General features: G+C 31.0%; 1 protein-coding gene across 1 annotated transcript; it reads right to left on the reverse strand.

Moving 5' to 3' along the window:
* Positions 1 to 421: 421 nt before the first annotated feature.
* LOC148629020 (phenylalanine--tRNA ligase alpha subunit-like) lies at positions 422 to 15,468 on the reverse strand. The gene is made up of 12 exons (XM_088542526.1): positions 15,070 to 15,468; positions 11,173 to 11,310; positions 9,690 to 9,779; positions 5,882 to 6,000; positions 5,232 to 5,324; positions 4,705 to 4,833; positions 4,452 to 4,567; positions 3,739 to 3,829; positions 2,841 to 2,940; positions 2,338 to 2,584; positions 1,367 to 1,481; positions 422 to 1,024 (listed from the first exon to the last, which is right to left on the reverse strand). Exons 1-12 carry the CDS (start codon positions 15,205 to 15,207, stop codon positions 910 to 912), a joined length of 1,491 nt encoding a protein of 496 aa, XP_088398652.1. The 5' UTR covers positions 15,208 to 15,468; the 3' UTR covers positions 422 to 909.
* Between the last annotated feature and the right edge of the window lie 3,054 nt (positions 15,469 to 18,522).

An 18,522-nucleotide genomic window follows, 5' to 3' on the forward strand; every position in this document is an offset into this window, starting at 1 on the left:
AAAATTTTGCAATTCCCCTTTTTTCACCATTACATGGTGGGGTATCACTTAATGTTCCATTAATGCCCAATTTTTAAAAATGGAGTTTACAAACATCATTTTAATTTACTGTTTATTTACTTCCAATTTTGCCACTTTCTACTTTGTTGGAATTTAGACCTCCTCATAGCCCAAAGTAGTTTCTCAAAGAACAGTTCAATATGTTTTATGTAATACCTGTTGTTCTCAGATTTTCCAATCATCGAAATACATAATTGATATATTGTTTATTTGAATGATCTATTAATAGTGTTAAATAGTCAGTACTTTTCAAACACTGAAAAAGATGACCAGATTCCTTCAAAAGAAGGATGACAATAAGCACTATAAAACTCATTTCCCCGAAAACCAAACACAAAGGCTGGGTAAACACACAAAAAACTTATTTGAGAGAAAAGAACTTTTAATTACAGGAATAATAACTGTATTTTTTTTATGTAATATAATAAAAACATGTAAAACATGAAAAGTACAATAAATTGCACTTGAACAAATTTAAATAAGATCTTACAAACATGAGATTCTTACTTCATACTTCTAAGTTATACATTTCTGATCTTTGCAGTAGTTATGTTTGGTGACACATATTTTTAGACGAAACTCATTTTAAAATACCCTAATGTTTTTACAGTAACTAAATTAATCATGAAATTATTTCATATTTTGTTGAGTTTATAAACTTAAGTATAAGACAAACACTAAAGCAGAAAATAACCAATGCTCCTTCACAAATAAACAAACAAGCACTGTTATAAAATCTACAGACTACCATCTGTTCTACTAGTCTAAACCACTTGAGATACACACAATATTAAGCTTTATGTGCCATATTTAGCTACAATAATGCTGTTCAGTGACATGGGTTATTGTCTATATATCAGCTCTCTCTACCCTACATAGGGGATTATTATACACCATCTGTAGATCAACTCTAGGTCCAATCAAGGTACGGATGTCTTGTATCTTGTACTTAATCATTGTTGGTCTGGATGGAAAAAAATAAAAAAGTACATGTATAAACAAATATTAGCTAATACAAGAAAAATACAATGAAGAAGCAGTATTTAAAAAGTTGTTAAAATATGTTCAAATTAAAAATTGTGCAAAGTTGATATGCATATTTTCTTTATCTTTACAAATTAGATATTTTTTGTAAACCAATTTTACATAATACTAGTATAAAAAGCTGTATGAGTGAAAACTAAAATGTACCAGTTTACATGAACTTCCTGAGTAATTATTAGACATTTCATTTCCATATGCTGACAAAACTAATTAAAGCCTTCTGACATGACTACAGAAATCCAAATGTTAAATAAATGTTTACCTTTCTAGTGATAATCCCCAAGCTATTACTGATACATCTTCAGGTAAACCCATAGGTAACAACATCTCAGGACGGAATACACCAGAATTACCTACTTCTACCCACTTCTTCAAACCTATAAAATTCATATAGATATGTAACATAAGTTGGTAAGGGTTCTTAAATTGTGTTCTTTATGGTGTACAGTAAAGGTATATATCAACAACTGACTTCAATTTAGTACTATAAATAAGTGCACACTGCTTGAAAAGTTATAAATTAAAATCATACTACTTCAAAATATATATCATTTAATAGTCTATTCATAGGATTAAAAAAAATATGAACAAATTGGGAAAAAATAATGTTGATTTTTATAAACAAGTAGATTGTATGCTATAAATTGTAATGGTAAATACTGTAGTACTGGTTCGGTCTTATAAAGGAATGTATGGCAATTAATGTCATAGAAGGGAATATATGGTATTTATAGTCCTAGAAGGGAATTTCTGGTATTCATAGTCATGGAAGGGAATATCTGGAATTCATACTCAGGGAAGAAATTATCTGGTAAGTACTTTCATGGAACGGAATGAAAAGTAATTTATATCCATTAAAGGGAATTAATGGTGACAGCAGGTGAGAAAGGGGATGCATAATGATATACTGTCATGGAACGATTATTTTGGTAATTACTGTCATGAAAGGAGATGAATGGTGATTACTTTCATGACAGGAAATGTATGGTGATATAAGCTATTGAAGTGAATTTATCATTTTTACTGTCACTGAATGGAATTAATGGTGATTGCTGTTATAGAACAATTTGTCTAGTGATTACTGTCCTGCCAGGGAATAAATAGTGATTACTGATATGGAAGGAAATGTAAGTATGATTGTTTCTATCATGGAAAGGCGTGAATTGACATTTCTGCTAATGGAGTTTTGCATAACAACTATGGATACATGAAACAAACATAAACATTAATTACCTTCATGGAAACTGAATATCTCCATACTTGGTTCAGTGTATGGATTGTATGTTGGTTTGAAGCGTAGTTTTGTTAGCCCAAGTTTCTCAAAGAATTGATTGATAACCCCCATCAGGTTCCCAAGGGTAAGCCCTCTGTCAGCTACGAAACCTTCTATTTGGTGAAATTCTGCCAGATGTGTAGCATCCACTGTTTCATTCCTGAATACTCTGTCTATTGAGAAATACTTTACTGGTCTGAATTCTTTCTGTAAAATTAGATTTTATTTCCAATAGAATAGGTGACGGAAAACTTACAACACATCACTACTAGTGTTCTCATCCAGTGTTATCATTTATTAGCCTTTGATGATATTATGCATTTTTATGTCAAACTTGCAATTTTGCATGTCTATAGTTTCACTGAGTTAATTTTGAATTAGGAAACTTTTCAAAGTATAGCCACTTCAATTATTAAGTGTTACCACCTATGAATCATATGGTGCAATGGAATAAAACCATTACCTCTTGTGACAGTTTGTATAGCATCCTAGCACTGACAGCAGTTGTGTGTGTTCTTAAGATATTCTTCAAGGACTCCTCAATTTTCCAGTCATATTTATACCTTAAAAAACCCACAATCAATATAAAAGCATCATTCATGTACTAATATCAACTCAAGCGAATGGCTTACATACACAGGCAAAATTATTTCACATGAATTTCACATGATTTTCACCTGAATTGAGCAAATAAAGTAAGTGACTGAGTTCATGTGAAATTTGGGTACATGGAGCCTTCACATGAAATTCACATGAAATGTTCACATGAAATTTGTGTTTAGTGAATTTCACATAAAAATCATGTTAATTTCATGTGAAGCTCGATTAACATGAATTTCATGTGAAAAATATTTGCCTGTGTAATAGAGTTTAACAGGTGTTCTAATGAACACAATAACACAGCCGTGACAATACAATAACAATAAAAAGTTAACATGGTGCTTACTGAGGTTTCATTATGTTTTAAAGTAAAATGGTTCTATTCCAATAGTTAAATACCAACCATATGAATTCAGACTCCACCAGTGGTAGAGGTGGTTTACAGTTTAGAAAAAAAAACCACCAAATAAATAATGTCAAGAATGATAACTCTTGTAAAAAGTCAATTCATATTTTTTATCTCAAAGTGCTACAATCAGTTGACAAACTATGACTGGTTATGAGGTCTTTAACTGATTCTGAGTTAAAAATAAAAGTGAATTTGGTGGATTTTTATACTTCAACATTCATGAATCACTTCTGCATGATATTTAAAAGATTGCTACATAAATATGCATCACAAATGGTTCAATTGTCTTGATTTTTCTGCACGCGAGTACAGTTGGATGAAACACATATTAGTATCTTCGGTAGAAACTTACCCTTGAGAGCCATATCCTCCTTCTGCATGTACGCTCTTAACTTTCTTAAGGTAATCCTGCGGAATCCTATCTAACTGTGCATTCTCTGGCTCTACAACAGAAAAAGCAATAATATGCAGGTATCGTTTCTTACAAGATAAAAAAATAACAATTAGCACTTTTATTTTATATGACCAAAATTTAAATTCTTCATTTGATCATATCGCCAATTAGTATCAAAGATTTGTCAATAACTGGTAGAGTCTGTCATAATTTATTTCATTTTTTTCAACCAACAATTTTGAAAATGCAGAAAAAAAAGAAACTAGAAAAACTGTGAGCAACGCTCACTTGAAACCCCGATTTCACAATTTGATAACATGCACCTTTGACCTCCATATTAATTTGGATCAAAATCGAAGATAGAATGTGCACAATGGGAATGTGTTATAGAAATTCCGTGAAAGTTTCATTCAATTTCATTCAAAGGTATAGGAGGAGTAACAGGTAAGAGATGAGTCCCCACATGTCCCCATATTCACAAATGACAAAAAGTCCATGTTTTGCTATGTGAAACCCCCTAATTGATTTGGATCAAGATCTAAAATAGGAGGTGCACAATGGGAACATGAAATAAAGATTCTGTGTCATTCAGTGGTTTTGGAGGAGTAAAGGATAAGAGATGGGTCCCCCTTATGTAATGGAAGGAAGGAACATATATACTAGAGATATACCTGATATAAAGAAAGTGTCATGAGCATCTCTGGCAGGATGTTGCTGTGGCTGGAAAAGTGCATCGAAGTTCCAGAAACTACTCTCAACAAAGTTATTTGTTGGCATTTCTTCAAAGCTGTTAAAAAGAAGCATGAAATTGAAAGTACCATTTTCAATAAACACATCTGGAAGGGAATCAGTTCTGATAAATTAAACTTTTAACTTATCCTATGCTCATCACAGTTGTTATGTAGAGAACTAAAATGTACAAACCCCATCTCTAAAAAGATCTGTCTATATTCAGTCCTGACTTTTAGTAGAGGGTGTAAGTGTCCAGCATCTGGTGGCATACCCAAGGCATCCATGTCATAATCTTTGAATTTCTTGTCTCTCCAAGATCCACTGAAGTATAAAACCTAACAGTAGAATTTGAATTTACAGACAGAAATGGCAGATTTGACTTGCCAACTACCTCCAGAACAAGATAGGCTAATGTAGTTTAACTTATAGATAACTAATGACTTAAAAAACAAAGCATAAAAAGTAATCATATAAATATTTATATATATCAATATATATAATAATCTAAACTACTAACTACAAGTTGTATTCCATAATCAAATAAATCATTATGTCAAAAACTTTTAAGTTTGGACACAAATATAAATAAAATCAATCTTTTTGGTGTTTTTTTAGAACAAAATTCAGATTAGGGTGTTTTACTATCAAGTGTGAACCTATTTGATATTTTCAATTTAATTCAACTTAATCATTTTACAGCCTAATCCATGTTAACATACTTGGCAATCATTTCAGGAGTAAGTTCTGTCTCTAGCCTCTCTACATCAACAGAAAATTTTGAACCCTTTTTCACTGTATAGACTGTCATCTTCCTGAAAATGTTATTTCTAGACTTCAGAAGACAATATCATGTACATAGGGTTATTTTATTTTCATGTTCAATGAATTATCTAATTTTAAAAATGTTACTTGGTTTTAGCCATTCAGTTTAAACAAAAATAAACAGGTTTTCTTTTCTTATGCATTAAGGTTAGTGCCTTTGCAGGTATTTAGTAAAAAAACACACCATTTCCTGATTTGTCAATATAACATTAAGTTGATTGACAGTATTTAATATAATAAGACTATGTAACAACTTCACACATTTGTCATGCACATTAAAAGTTGAATAAGATGCCTATGCCACAATATCAGTATTTACCCCATATATACCCTTTAACTATATTTTACAGGGTATGATGTGAAATGTTTTCCTGCTTGTTTTGCCTCTGTGACCTGGTACCACTGAGCTGAGTTAAAAATCTAGTTTGAAGTATTGGTCTTATAAAAAGTAGGTTCCACTAGATTTACATAATGATTGATAAAATATCTGCAGATAACATCAAACTACAGTCAATCAATCTCCAGTTGAATGTCGTTATAACCATACCCTTGAAGAATAAGTTTCCTCTTCTTCAGTTCATTTCTCTGATCTTCTGACAGATCATCTATATTTCCTGTTTGTACCCTTTTGACCATACTATGGACTTTGTCATCAATCATTCCAACCTGAAGTAGTACAAAACTGTTATTTCAAAGGTCTGAGCAATTATTGTATATTAAATAAAATTTTAAGTCTGTGATCTAGTGTTTGAAATTTACCCAATACAATGTGTATCAAATTGTATGACTAGTAATTAGGTACAGTTTTACCAAACTTGTTACACCTGTTGCCACCACATTACCGAGTTCATTATCAATTTTACTCTTAATATGACTTTTAAATATAATATAAATTAGCAAGACAGATTTCATAGCATATTGACTTCTGTAATAGCTCATCAAGAAACATAAATTTATGCTGCAAATACTAGGTATACAATATTAATTACCAGATATAAAATATCAATTAAATCCCATGCGGTCATTATAGAAAAGATGAGTTTAAACCTTCATCTAAATCATATTATTTTCTCTATATTTTTTCATTGTTTTATGTTGGATATAGTTCTGTGCAATTAAGAGTGATTATTTTACTCAGTGGAAGTATGTGTAATTATGGAGAGTATTTAAGTAGTAGTCTTTGTAAGAATCTTGCAAATTCTGTAATATGTGATACACCCCAAAAAAGCTACACATTTTTATTTTTGTTATTAAGTTGCTTTATAGGTCTATATGATGGAATGTATAATTATTCATTCTAATCTGTCTGCTCTTAGGAGATAATCTGCATTGAAAATCCAACAGTTTCTATTGTATTTTAGTGTCATTTACAGAGTTATTTCCCTTGATTTTGAATTCTACAGTGCATTCTATATAATTTGTATCTCCTAAGAACAAGGATGATATAAAAAGCCATATGATAATTTCTGTTTTCTATAACATTTTAAACAAAATATCAAAAATAAAAATATGTAGGCTTTCCAACCATGAATCACATTTTGCATGATTCTAACGTGGAATGCTACTTAGATAGTTTGTTTTCTTTTTGTGTCTTTTTACAAATTATATGGGAAATAGATTTGAATTTCAACCTTTTATATGCAACATCAAACAAAGCATAGTAAACTTAATAAACAGAAATCTAATGAAACAAAAATTTCATAAAAATGTGCTTCTTATAAAAAAGAGGCTCCCAGGAACCTGAATCACTTACCTTGTTAAATTTTGTCTTTCAATGGCAATAAATTCAACAAGAAGTTGACTCAAGAAGACTTTTGGTAGTACATTTTTTTATGTACTTATCATAAGGACCATTACATGACTTAACAGATCAAAATGAAAATATGACCACAGATAGATCTCATCATTCTGAACACTTTTACCCCATGTCAGAATTTGGCTAAACCTAATGGTTTTGGAGATATATGCGATAAACTGGAGTCTGACCCCTATGTTCTATATTTAGTAATGACGGCCATGTTCTTTGAAAGATAAAAAAAATAAACAAAAGTTTTGAGCAAGAACTGGTCAAGTAGTGTCAGAGGAGAAGATTTTCGAAAGAAATAACATTAAAAATAGCCAAAAAAAAAAAAAACTTAAAAAAAGAGAAATAACTCCTAAATGGCTTGATAGATTAATATGAAAATTTTACCACAGATATATCTCATCAGGCTGAACACTTTTATCCTGTCAGAAATTGGCTTAACCTAATGATTTTGGAGATATATGTGAAAAACTACAGTCTGATCCCTATGTTCTATTTTTAGTCACAGCGGCCATGTTCTTTAAAGGATCAAAAATCTTAACAAAACTTTTGTGCAAGATACCCTATGGAACATATGTGCAAAGTTTCATATAATTCCGCTCAGTAGTTTCGGAGGAGAAGATTTTTGAAAAATTGTTAAAAGATGACGACTGACGCCAAGTGATGGCAGTAGATGCCAAGTTATGGCAATAAAAAAATTAAGATTTAAGTTTTTTTTTATATATAAAATTATCTTTTAACATTTCCTAATAAAAAAATCTATATTAGGATTAATATAAAATTCAGGCAATAGTTTTTCTATATACAAGCAGAATTATTTCACATGCTCACTTGAATTAAGCAAATATGTTATAATATTCACATATAATTTTTTGAAATTTGTATTTGAAATTCATGGTCAGTACATTTCACATGAAAATCAAATTAATTTCATATGAAGTTTATGTGAATTTCACATGAAAGTTGAATCACAAGAATTTCATGTGAACAATATTTGCCAATGAGTACATTATCAGATCTGAGTTATGTCCCCTCTATTTCTAGTACATTTTATACAGATTGTATCTCCAATTACATAAAATCAACTTTTGAACTATCACAATATATCATATATTTAGATTAAAATATAAATTTTTTGTATATGCATTACAAGTGTTTGTTTAAACCTTATATTGTCTACCCTATATCGCATACCCTATATCAGACAGCTAGACCTATATCGCATACCCTTTATCACACCCCTTCACAGACCATACTTGAAGTATAGTTAAAATATATCATAAAATGAACATAACATGTTAAAATCTCTATCACATGCATACCCTATATCGCACCCCTTCACAGATCATACTTGAAGTATAATTAAAATATATGACACAAATACAAATACAAATACTTTATTGGCACAAACTCAATTACAGTGCATGGTTATGGCCTATAACAACAATAAATGTACATTACAGTGAAAAATGATAAATTTAAGATACAACATTATATTTGGTTAATATTTGTCATATTCAATATTATTGGAGACTTATATCTTTAATTTTAAAGCAGTTCAGTATAAATGTGGAGGACATAACAGTTTGTGATTTACTATTTAAAAGAATATAATAAACATGACATATTAAAATATGTCAACCCTCGATGTATATCACCCCACGGGCCTGTGGCCCTTGGGTGATATAGGAGTCTTGGGTTGTTACAGCATGTGATATAGATTTTGACATGTAATATTCAGTATATAACACCCAAAACACATGAATAGTAAACCTTACGACAAAATTCTAATGTTGTGTCTATAACCACTGACTAGACAGTCGTAAGATAGATTCGTTATGGAGGTGAGCCTGACTATGCTATATTTTTTTTTACAATGGGTTAAAATAAAATCATTGTCATGTTATGTTATAGTTCCAATAACTACTTTTGTCGTAATTTTGCAAAGCACAGTTTGCATTCTTAAAATTTCACCTCATGGGACCAAGATTTGTAGCATACTCTTACTTAAAATGGCCTTCATATAAATTAAATACTATGAAAGTACTTTTATTCGTGGATACCAATTTTCCTGGTTTAGGGAAAAGTTATCAGTTCATTGATTCTTGAATTCATGGATTTGACAACAAACAAAAGAATTTCTTTTTCATTGTGTTTACGAAGAAAACCATGAAAATTGGCACTCCAAAAATAATAATACTTTCACAGTGTAGTAATTTTTTAAGAACAAAAATACTGGTCAAATCCTTTAGAAAATATCAAAAAATTGGCAAGAATAATTTTATTACTCATGGCATAATAGGAATGTCGTAAAGCATGTATCAACAACACTAGAAATGATTACTTTTTTATTAACTCATTTACACAGAAACTAAAAATTAAAATACAAAATATCATCTATACTTAAGAATTTGAATTTCAAAAATGTGTCCACTTGTGCAACAATCCAATAAATCTAAATGGATGTACAGACCCCCTACCAATACATGTTTACTTGTAACAAAGAAGTGAAGACAAAGGTTTTTTTTCTAACAGAATTGATATTAATTACCTTCCTAGTAACAGTCTGTCCATCAAGCCCAATCCATTTCTCCTGCATGGCCTTCTTGAATCCTATTTCTCCATAGGCTGGAACTGCTCTCTTAAAACAAACAGCATTGTTACATAAAACCTTATAACCAAAAACTGTGAGAAAAGCTCACTCTAGTATAACCCAACACCTTCTCCAGAAACCATAAGGTCAACATATAAATGTATAAGTCAACAAACAGGAAGTTTGATGTCACACAAGTCTGAAATTGAATGGCATTCAGCAGATGACAATGATAATGCAATACTATTATACAACACTCTTTGTAGTTGTATAAAAAATTAAATGCTTTGTGTGGCCCAGCTGGATAGTGCACCACATGATTGAACCAAAAGAGATGGGGCAAATATGGACACAAAATTTCAGCATGATACAGCTCTGAATTTCACTTGTGATTAAATGTTTGACAAAGGATAAGATTTGATGTGAATGGAAGTGGTCAAATAACTTAAATATTTGCAATCTCACTTTCTCTCTCAAGATTACATGGAACATTAACAGACAGACAGACAGACAGACAGACAGACAGACAGATAATCTGATTTCTAAATATTGCGAAGTTTTATTTCTGGAGGAGAAATGCTAAATAAAATTAAGTCTAAATAAAAGGAGATAAGCCATTTACAATGTCATGGCATTCCATGGAAGTGTTTCGCAGTTTTAAAGTCAGAAAATGGGAATTTGCCCTATTTTGTATGAATAAAGTCCCTTAACTCAAAATAATGAACTTTACTGAGTGCAGTATAATATGACTGCAGCATGTCAAACTCTGCTCACTTCAGGCAAATGTGAACACAATACTAGTTTTTTACACACTTAAGCATAGGGAATTACAGTTAATTATGGACACAATCACTGTTTTCGACACATTAAAACACAAAATTTGAGATTCAATATTTTTTATTTTTGGGTGTGGCCCCTTAGGCACCAATCTGAACCCCTCAGCCTTTCTATTACAGAAAAGAAAATAACACCCATTTCACTCCTTTTAGCCCTTATCTTTCAAAAAGGTGGGGCAAAATGTTACAAAAACTATAAGGCCCTTCGCCAGGAACAATGTGTTAAAATTTCAAAAAAATCAGATAAGTTTTACTCAGTCGTAAATAAACAAAAGATAACAGATGCCAACAAAGACGATGATGATGACAACAGGGTGATACCATTATACCACCGAAAATTTTTTTGGAGTAGTATAAAAAAATGGCTTTGTTATAACTGTGTGCTGACAATGTAGCTTTATATTTTTGTACAACATAATGCTGAAATCATACTTTGTCCTTCCTGTATCAAGTACCTATTCAAATCCTTTTAATTGATTTAAGTTAGAGAAATAATATATTCTTTTGCTTTATATGTATACATTATTTTAATAACAATAAAGTTAAATAATCAAAGATTCTCAAAAGATTCTTTTTTTGTTTAAATACGTAGAAAGACACTATACCAATAGCTCTTCCCTGGGTATACCCTGTGGTGGTACAGCATTGTATATCCTGGCTTCATGACTCCCATAATCTGAAATAACTTCTCCTTCTGCTGTTAACTGCCATCTAGTAGTCTGAGTTGGATCTGCTATAATGATCTATTATAAAGAAATACTGTGAGCTCATAAAGAGAATGCAACCAATTCAAGTAGAGTTCAATGTTAAAGGTCAAAATCTTTGAGTTGGATTAATTCTGTTTGGAGTCCTCTGACAATAATTATATTCTTCATGCACATCTACAAATGGTCCCTAAACTTCCTATTGAATTTCATAAAAATCCCTTGAGTAGTTTAGGAGAAGTGATATTTTCCAATGAAATTTTAACATACAATTATTAATCCCTACGAGGTCTTTTTTTTACCAAGTATTCATTTGAATCTTTTGAAGGTGTGATCATATGGGGACGACCATTTGATTAGAGGGGGGGCTGGCAGGTTTTAGAATAAATATTCTGGCCTACAACTCCAAGAAAATGAATTTTCTGACCACAGTCCAGAGACTTCTTACAGTGAAATGGAAATAAATAATCCTGCTCTGATTTGGTTGCAATTCTTGCTTTATATTGTATGACAATACATATCTTGATATCATTGTATTGCTTCAATATATTACATTTATTGTATTGCGAACTCCTTCATAATACTCAGCTCTAACAAGAAGTAAACTTATAACAATGACCCCGTGCAATCTTGGAAGAGCTCTTCAAGACAAAGAAGGACGGTCACCTCTCTCAAAGATTTTGAGATATACCTTGAAATATGTGGCTTTACCCCTACAATCTATAAATGGAGAATGTGGTCATTTTTATCCACAGATCAAAAGTCCAAATGGAAATTTTGTGAAGGATATCATGAGAAACACTAATTGCCAACTTTCATGAAAATCTGTCCAGTAGTTTTAGAGAAGATATTTGAAGAGTTCTTCAGAAAAGCCCTTTGAACCAGGTGAGATAAAAAGGTAACGTAATTTTATCATAATTATTTTGTAAAGACTTCTAATTTTTCTTTTGAAAAAATAAATGGGCATGAATGCACAATTGCTCATACTTGCCTTTTTGCACATTTCTGTCAAAATATCATTACAATAGATCATTTAACAAAGGAAATGTTTTTATGTCTGGAAATTTTTAGATAAAACTTGTCCTTGAGACCAATGAATAATATTTTGAAAAATCTATAATTTATGTAACCACATGTGTATTAGATAATAAAATCAACAGTAAAACCTGTCTAGACAGGTTTTCAGATTATTCAGGGTTCCAAGACCTAATCTAGATATTGATGAAAAGAAGTTTTTATAAATACTGTTTGAAAAATGGCAATATTGACATTTTTGTCTGTAATCTATTACAAAAACATCTACCTCTCAAAGACAAATGGGAGAATGAGCACATACAAGGAGAAGTTTTTGTCCATTTCTCCCTCTAGATTAGGCCCTCAGGTTCAGTTTGGAGAGGTTTCAATGTATCAGGAAATATTTGCCGGTACAAGAACATTATAATCAATACTGGTATACCTGCATATCTTATGCAATCATGTCTTTGATCTTTTTTAACAGTATTGATCCATATCTTAAATTTGAGAAAATGGATTGTTTCCAAGTACTCAACATTTAAAATGATTCATTACCCTAAAAATAGCGTGGTACATAGAACTTCTGTCTTTTTAAAAATAATACTAAAACCTTGTATTGTTAAAATGAAAATAATGCAATATCAGCTAAAAGTTTTGTTCAACCAGATCTCTCGTTTCCTATTAGCAAAATTTAGTTAAATTAAGCCAAATTTAGCAAAATGTGGGCAAATTTTTTAAAATTTGTAAAAGTTTAGCAAAATGGGATAACAATTGGTAAATTTGGTGATATATTAGATATTTAGGTGAATTTTCATCCTTCTTTAACATTTGAAATTGAAAATCTAGCAAAATTTAGCAATTTTAGTAAAATTTACATTTTTTGCAAAATTTGGCAAATTGCTAAATTTAATATAATTGAATTTGTGTCAAGAAGCATCTTTTCATAGCACTACATATACAAGCATTTATGATTGCATATATAAAACTTATTATTTATAGATACATGTGTTTAACTAGATTTTAGATAAAAACTCATCATATGCTGAATACAAGGGGATGTATATTTAAAACAAGTGGCAAACATTGAACAATTACAGTTACACAACTTTACTTACTCTAAAAAATAAGTTACACATGTAGTTTTAGAGGATTCTATGAAAATTTGCCAAAATTGAGGACAACTTTGTCTAACCAATACCAATACTTTTATCAAACCAATCATGGGCCATCAACGAACAATTGAACATTTACAGTTACACAACTTTACTTACTCTAAAAAATAAGTTACACATGTAGTTTTAGAGGATTCTATGAAAATTTGCCAAAATTTAGGACAACTTTGTCTAACCAATACCAATACTTTCATCAAACCAATCATGGGCCATCAACGACAGTTTATATATAGAGACATTTTAAACAGGAGAAGTGTATGAAAAGGAACTTACACATACTACTCCTGCAAAGTTTTGCTCAAATATATCTAGTGGCTTCAGAGAAGTTAAAACATGCTACAAGTTAAATGTGCAAACAAAGTGTTAAACAGATAATAAAAAGTCTACATTAATTATTTATTTTACATTAATTTCAGTCCAATCAAAAAATCAAAAGCTGTCTAAGTTTAATTTTGCAATACCTCAATGGACTACAATGTTACTGCAAGAAAATTGATGAAAAGTACAGGGCACTTGGACATTAGATTTTCCCTTTCCTTCATGGGATTAGGCTGATGTGTCATTTTTTTACACTAGTGCTCCAAGACAAAAGTTCTAAATAATCTTGATTTTTTTAATTTCAAAAAGTTCAAACTTGGTGGCAGTATCAAGTGGCAAAGAGTCTTCAGTAAACAGGTTGCTGAGACTGGTTCATGGTTTACCTCAAAGGGGCAGAAAAATGCATTGTTTGACAATTTGGCTTTAAATTTACTCTGAAAGTACTATTGTTCGTGGGATAACAATTTTCATGGTTTTTGTGGGTAGGTCAAACCACTAAATAAGGTTCCCAACGAATAGTAGATTCCCATTGATATGTACACTGAAAACTTCAAAACCACAAATTTGAGAATCTATGAACTTGTGTTTCTTTATGCTCCACAAAAATTGGTATCCACAAATTAAAGTACTTTCACAGTAAATGATTGGGTCAAACACCTGCATGAAATATAGCTATTGACTGAATTTTTAGGCTGTTTGGCAAAGCTGTACGGCCTTCAGGTTTTCCTGTCAACAAGGGGGCTTACCCCACCTTTGTGCCCCCAAACAGAGGGAACCCCCTGCAGGATTTCTTTTGGTCCATGAGCATGCCAAAAAAAACAAAAATTCAAATTTTAGTCAAATTAGCCAAAAAAAAGTGCAGAGAAATCCCTGGTTTAAATCCTCTACAAACTCTAGGTAAATTGAGGGTATTTTTAAAATAGGTCAAAAAGCGTCATTATGAAGGAAAGGGAAAGGTCAAATCAGCTGCTACACTAAAAGAATGCAAAATTTGAAGGAATTAAAGATGCATAACTGAATACAGTTGTGGATGAAGGGGAGGTTTACGAGGATAAGAACCTCTCCCCCCAATCCCACCAACTTTCAGGAGTATTTTAAGTTTGAGCAAGATTGGGACTGCCCCTGGGTTACTAGGTACAAAAAAATTCCAATTTAATTTTCAACTTCATGAATTGTATCTGACAACTTTATACACGACACAAATATAGAGTGTAACGTTATCAAGTTACCAAGCATTGATTTCCTTGTCTGAGGATTTAACTCTTTATTTGAAAGCCATGATGAAAAATCTTACCTCTGGTAATGTCTCCAAACTTTTTATTGCTCCAACTATCCTTTGATGGTCAACTTGTAGTTCCTTGCCAAGTTCTTCAGAATTAAGGCTACCCTTTTCATTAAGAATCAGTAATATCTGTTCTTGTAAGTCTGCCATGGTCCTCGATCCTCACTATAACTCACTCCAATGATTGGGTAAATCCTATTGCATAGGGTTAACTTATAATCTACTTTCATTTTGATAACTTCAATTTTAGTATATGTAAACATTTCCAAGTATTTGTATGATGCAAGACACATTTTATGCCTACTTGAAATTTGTGTTTATAAGAATATTGCTACATTTACAGAAAACAAATATGGTAAAATTACAACAATATTGCATTGAAGTTTTACAGTGTTCCTTCTCAGTATATTTGACCAATGCATAGGGTTAATTTTAATTTATAGACTACTTTCATTTTAAAAAAATATGATGCAACATTTACATTATACTTCCTGGAAAATTGTGTTTAAATGAACAGTTAACATGCTAAAAATAGAACAACTTTTCTTGAAAGGTTTATATAAAGAAATCACGTTTTCTAGAATATCATCTTGATCAATAAAATTTAGAGGCATATGGGAGTTTTAAATTCCTTCAATTCAAACATAAAAAAACTCCACTTTAATGTTAAAAAGCAATAAATCTTAAAAGGATATTTGATGACAAAATTTAAATATTTACAAGTTTCAAAATTTAAAAACAAAATACTTCCCTAGGTGCAGTTAGATATGCCCACAATAGTTGTACTCTGAACAGATGGGGAAAATATAGACACAAAATTCACGCTAGATAGAGCTCAGAATTTAATTGTGATTAAATATTTAACACAAAGTATATAATAATAAAAAAGAAGCTATTATTAAAATTGCTTCATGTGTTTTGAAGTTATTGTGCGACTATGGGAAATCCCCCCTTTATTGTACATTTATAAATAAGTCCAAAACCCAAAAACAGAAATTCATAACAATTTAACAAGCTAACATCAATACCAATAAATCATTTTTCAAAGTTTCATAAAAATGGGTGCAATCACTACTGAGTTTCATTAACATTGCTGCAAGGGTTATTGAGTTGTAATATAGTCCAAAAACATCAAATCATCCCATTTTTGTACGAATGAAGTCCCATAACTCTAAAACGAGAAAGCGTTAATTCATAAGAAAAAAAAGTAAAACAAAAGGAAGAACACATCAGTACAAACAATTCACCAAAGTTTCACAAGAATCAGTATCAGCATTTATTGATTATTGTGTGAAGTGTGAACACAAATGAATGGACACTGGTGTACCGTAATATGTCCCATCCATCCAGACAGGCATATAAAAAATGAAATGCTCTGCAGGGCATAGATTAAAAGGGCTGCAGTGGACAATCTTTGAACAAAACACAAAATTCAACTCTGACAGGACTGTGACAAATGTTTGATATAACAAGATGTTGGACACAGAATGAAAAGGGTAAAAAAAATAGAAGGTCCAATATCCACAGCCTATACACTTACTTGGATACAAAAGAACTTCATTTTTATGAAATCAAGCAGCTTTAATTTTTATAACCTTACAACAAACTAGAAAGCAAGTTCCAAAATCCCAACACTTAATACATGATTAGATTATATAAATCATAGAACCTCTCATAATTTAAAATTCTTGTTGAAATTTAAATAAAAAGCTGTGCAATAAGCACATGATTCCCCTACTTATGATTAAATTAAATAAGTGCAAGGGAAAGCAATAGAACCTGGATTCAAAGTAATAATCCAAGGATAACAACTAGACACACACAACAAAGAACATAAAATAACTAAATTGATATAAACATAGGTACAAAAATAAATGAGCAACCCAAACACTAAAAACTTGGGATCACAGACCACCGGTAAGAATCCTCTGCAGATAGATCCACCATAATGATCCACCTGCCCTGAAAACTTTGGTAGAGATTTTAAAAATCTTGTAGCAACACACCCTGTTTCAGAAGCCTAATTGTAAGAAGTCTAGTGTAGTACAAATAGTCTGTGTAGTTATGGCAAGCTCTGGCATAATGTTTGAGTTGTGATATGAAAACTCCATTAGCAGATGCAGAAGGTATGTTAACACAGATGAAAGAAAAGAAAAAAAAAATCACAAAAAAAAGTCCCACAACTCTAAAACTAAAATTTAAATTTTCTACATAAGGTATATACAGTACTGTAGACTATTATAAGGAAAAAACAGTTGTGTAAAGTTTGAAATTATTTAAAGGAGGGGTTCTCAAGTTACAGTGCAACCTGTGAAAAAAAAAATCCTACAAAAATATGAAAATTCACGTAACTCTGAAATTTATGCTGCATTCACAACTAATTTGCACTCAATTTGAATTATTCAATTTGCATCGAGTCAGTGTGCATTAAAGATGTTGATAATGTACACACATATTTTGAATTTGCAACAATGTGCATTTGAATTCGGTTTTCAGTCGCACACACTTAAATGTCAATTCACATTGGATTGCATTAATTCCACACTTGTTTTAAAATTCGCTTCTGCTGAAATCATTCGTTCACACAGCATAGGAATGCAATTTGAATGAAAACAAGTGATACTGTGTTTGCAAGCAAAACACAAAAGTTTCCAAAACCAGCAAATGGTCAGATTCAGTCAAATTTTGAAGCCGCCATTGAATTTAGAATGCAATGTTTACCCTAGAAATCAATTGTCATCATAATCAAACAATGATGAGATTATGCCGATTTTGGCAGCCATTTTGGAAAAAAAAGGCTGCTTTTTTTTAAAAAAAAATTTCTGCAAGTGACGTCACCAAGTCAAGGAGATCTATATGAGTAATTTTCACAAAACTGAACAGTTCCACTAACTTCATAGAATTTTTTTTCATTTTATCAGGTTTTGTTTTGGGGCCATTTTGAAATTTTGTAAATTGCATGCTCACCCTCTAAGCATGCTTGATTTTTTAGCCAAGTTTGGTATGAATCAAATAAACGGTCTGAGTAATTGTTCAGACATCTTTATGTTCAGAAGAAGAAAAAGTAAAAACAAATAAGTCACAAAACTATTGAATATAAATGACTTTGGGTCCGTTTACACTGAATAAACTGCAGAATTGTTTATATTGTAGTTTAAACCAACCCAAAATCATTTATACTCCAATAATCTAACCAATAATTGAAAACAATTCTTAAATTTTAATTTGAATACACTAAAAACAAAAATGAAATAAAAGGAATTGTTTTCCCAAATTAAATTTCATATTTTTTCAATGCAAATCAATTCTGTCATAGTCATTATTTTTAGCACCATTTGTAATAAGTGTATTGGTAAACCAGTTCCATAGTTAGGGGCTTGGCTAAAATACCAAATTCAATGATATGAAAAGGATATCAATCGATAATGCTGAACTATTCAAAATTTCACAAATATTAATATATTT

This window comes from Perna viridis, chromosome 1 (assembly GCF_037379345.1).
Source record: "Perna viridis isolate PV_CMFRI_1.1 ecotype Kerala chromosome 1, ASM3737934v1, whole genome shotgun sequence".
Taxonomy (NCBI): Eukaryota; Metazoa; Mollusca; class Bivalvia; order Mytilida; family Mytilidae; genus Perna; species Perna viridis.

Excerpts from the sequence above, each read along its gene's own strand:
- LOC148629020 (XM_088542526.1), bottom strand. The coding sequence starts at position 15,207 with ATGGCAGACTTACAAGAACAGATATTACTGATTCTTAATGAAAAGGGT. Across the intron at positions 11,311-15,069 it reads GTTTGGAGACATTACCAGAG|ATCATTATAGCAGATCCAAC; the intron begins GTAAGATTTTTC and ends TCTTTATAATAG. Across the intron at positions 5,325-5,881 it reads AGGAAACTTATTCTTCAAGG|GAAGATGACAGTCTATACAG; the intron begins GTATGGTTATAA and ends TAACATTTTCAG.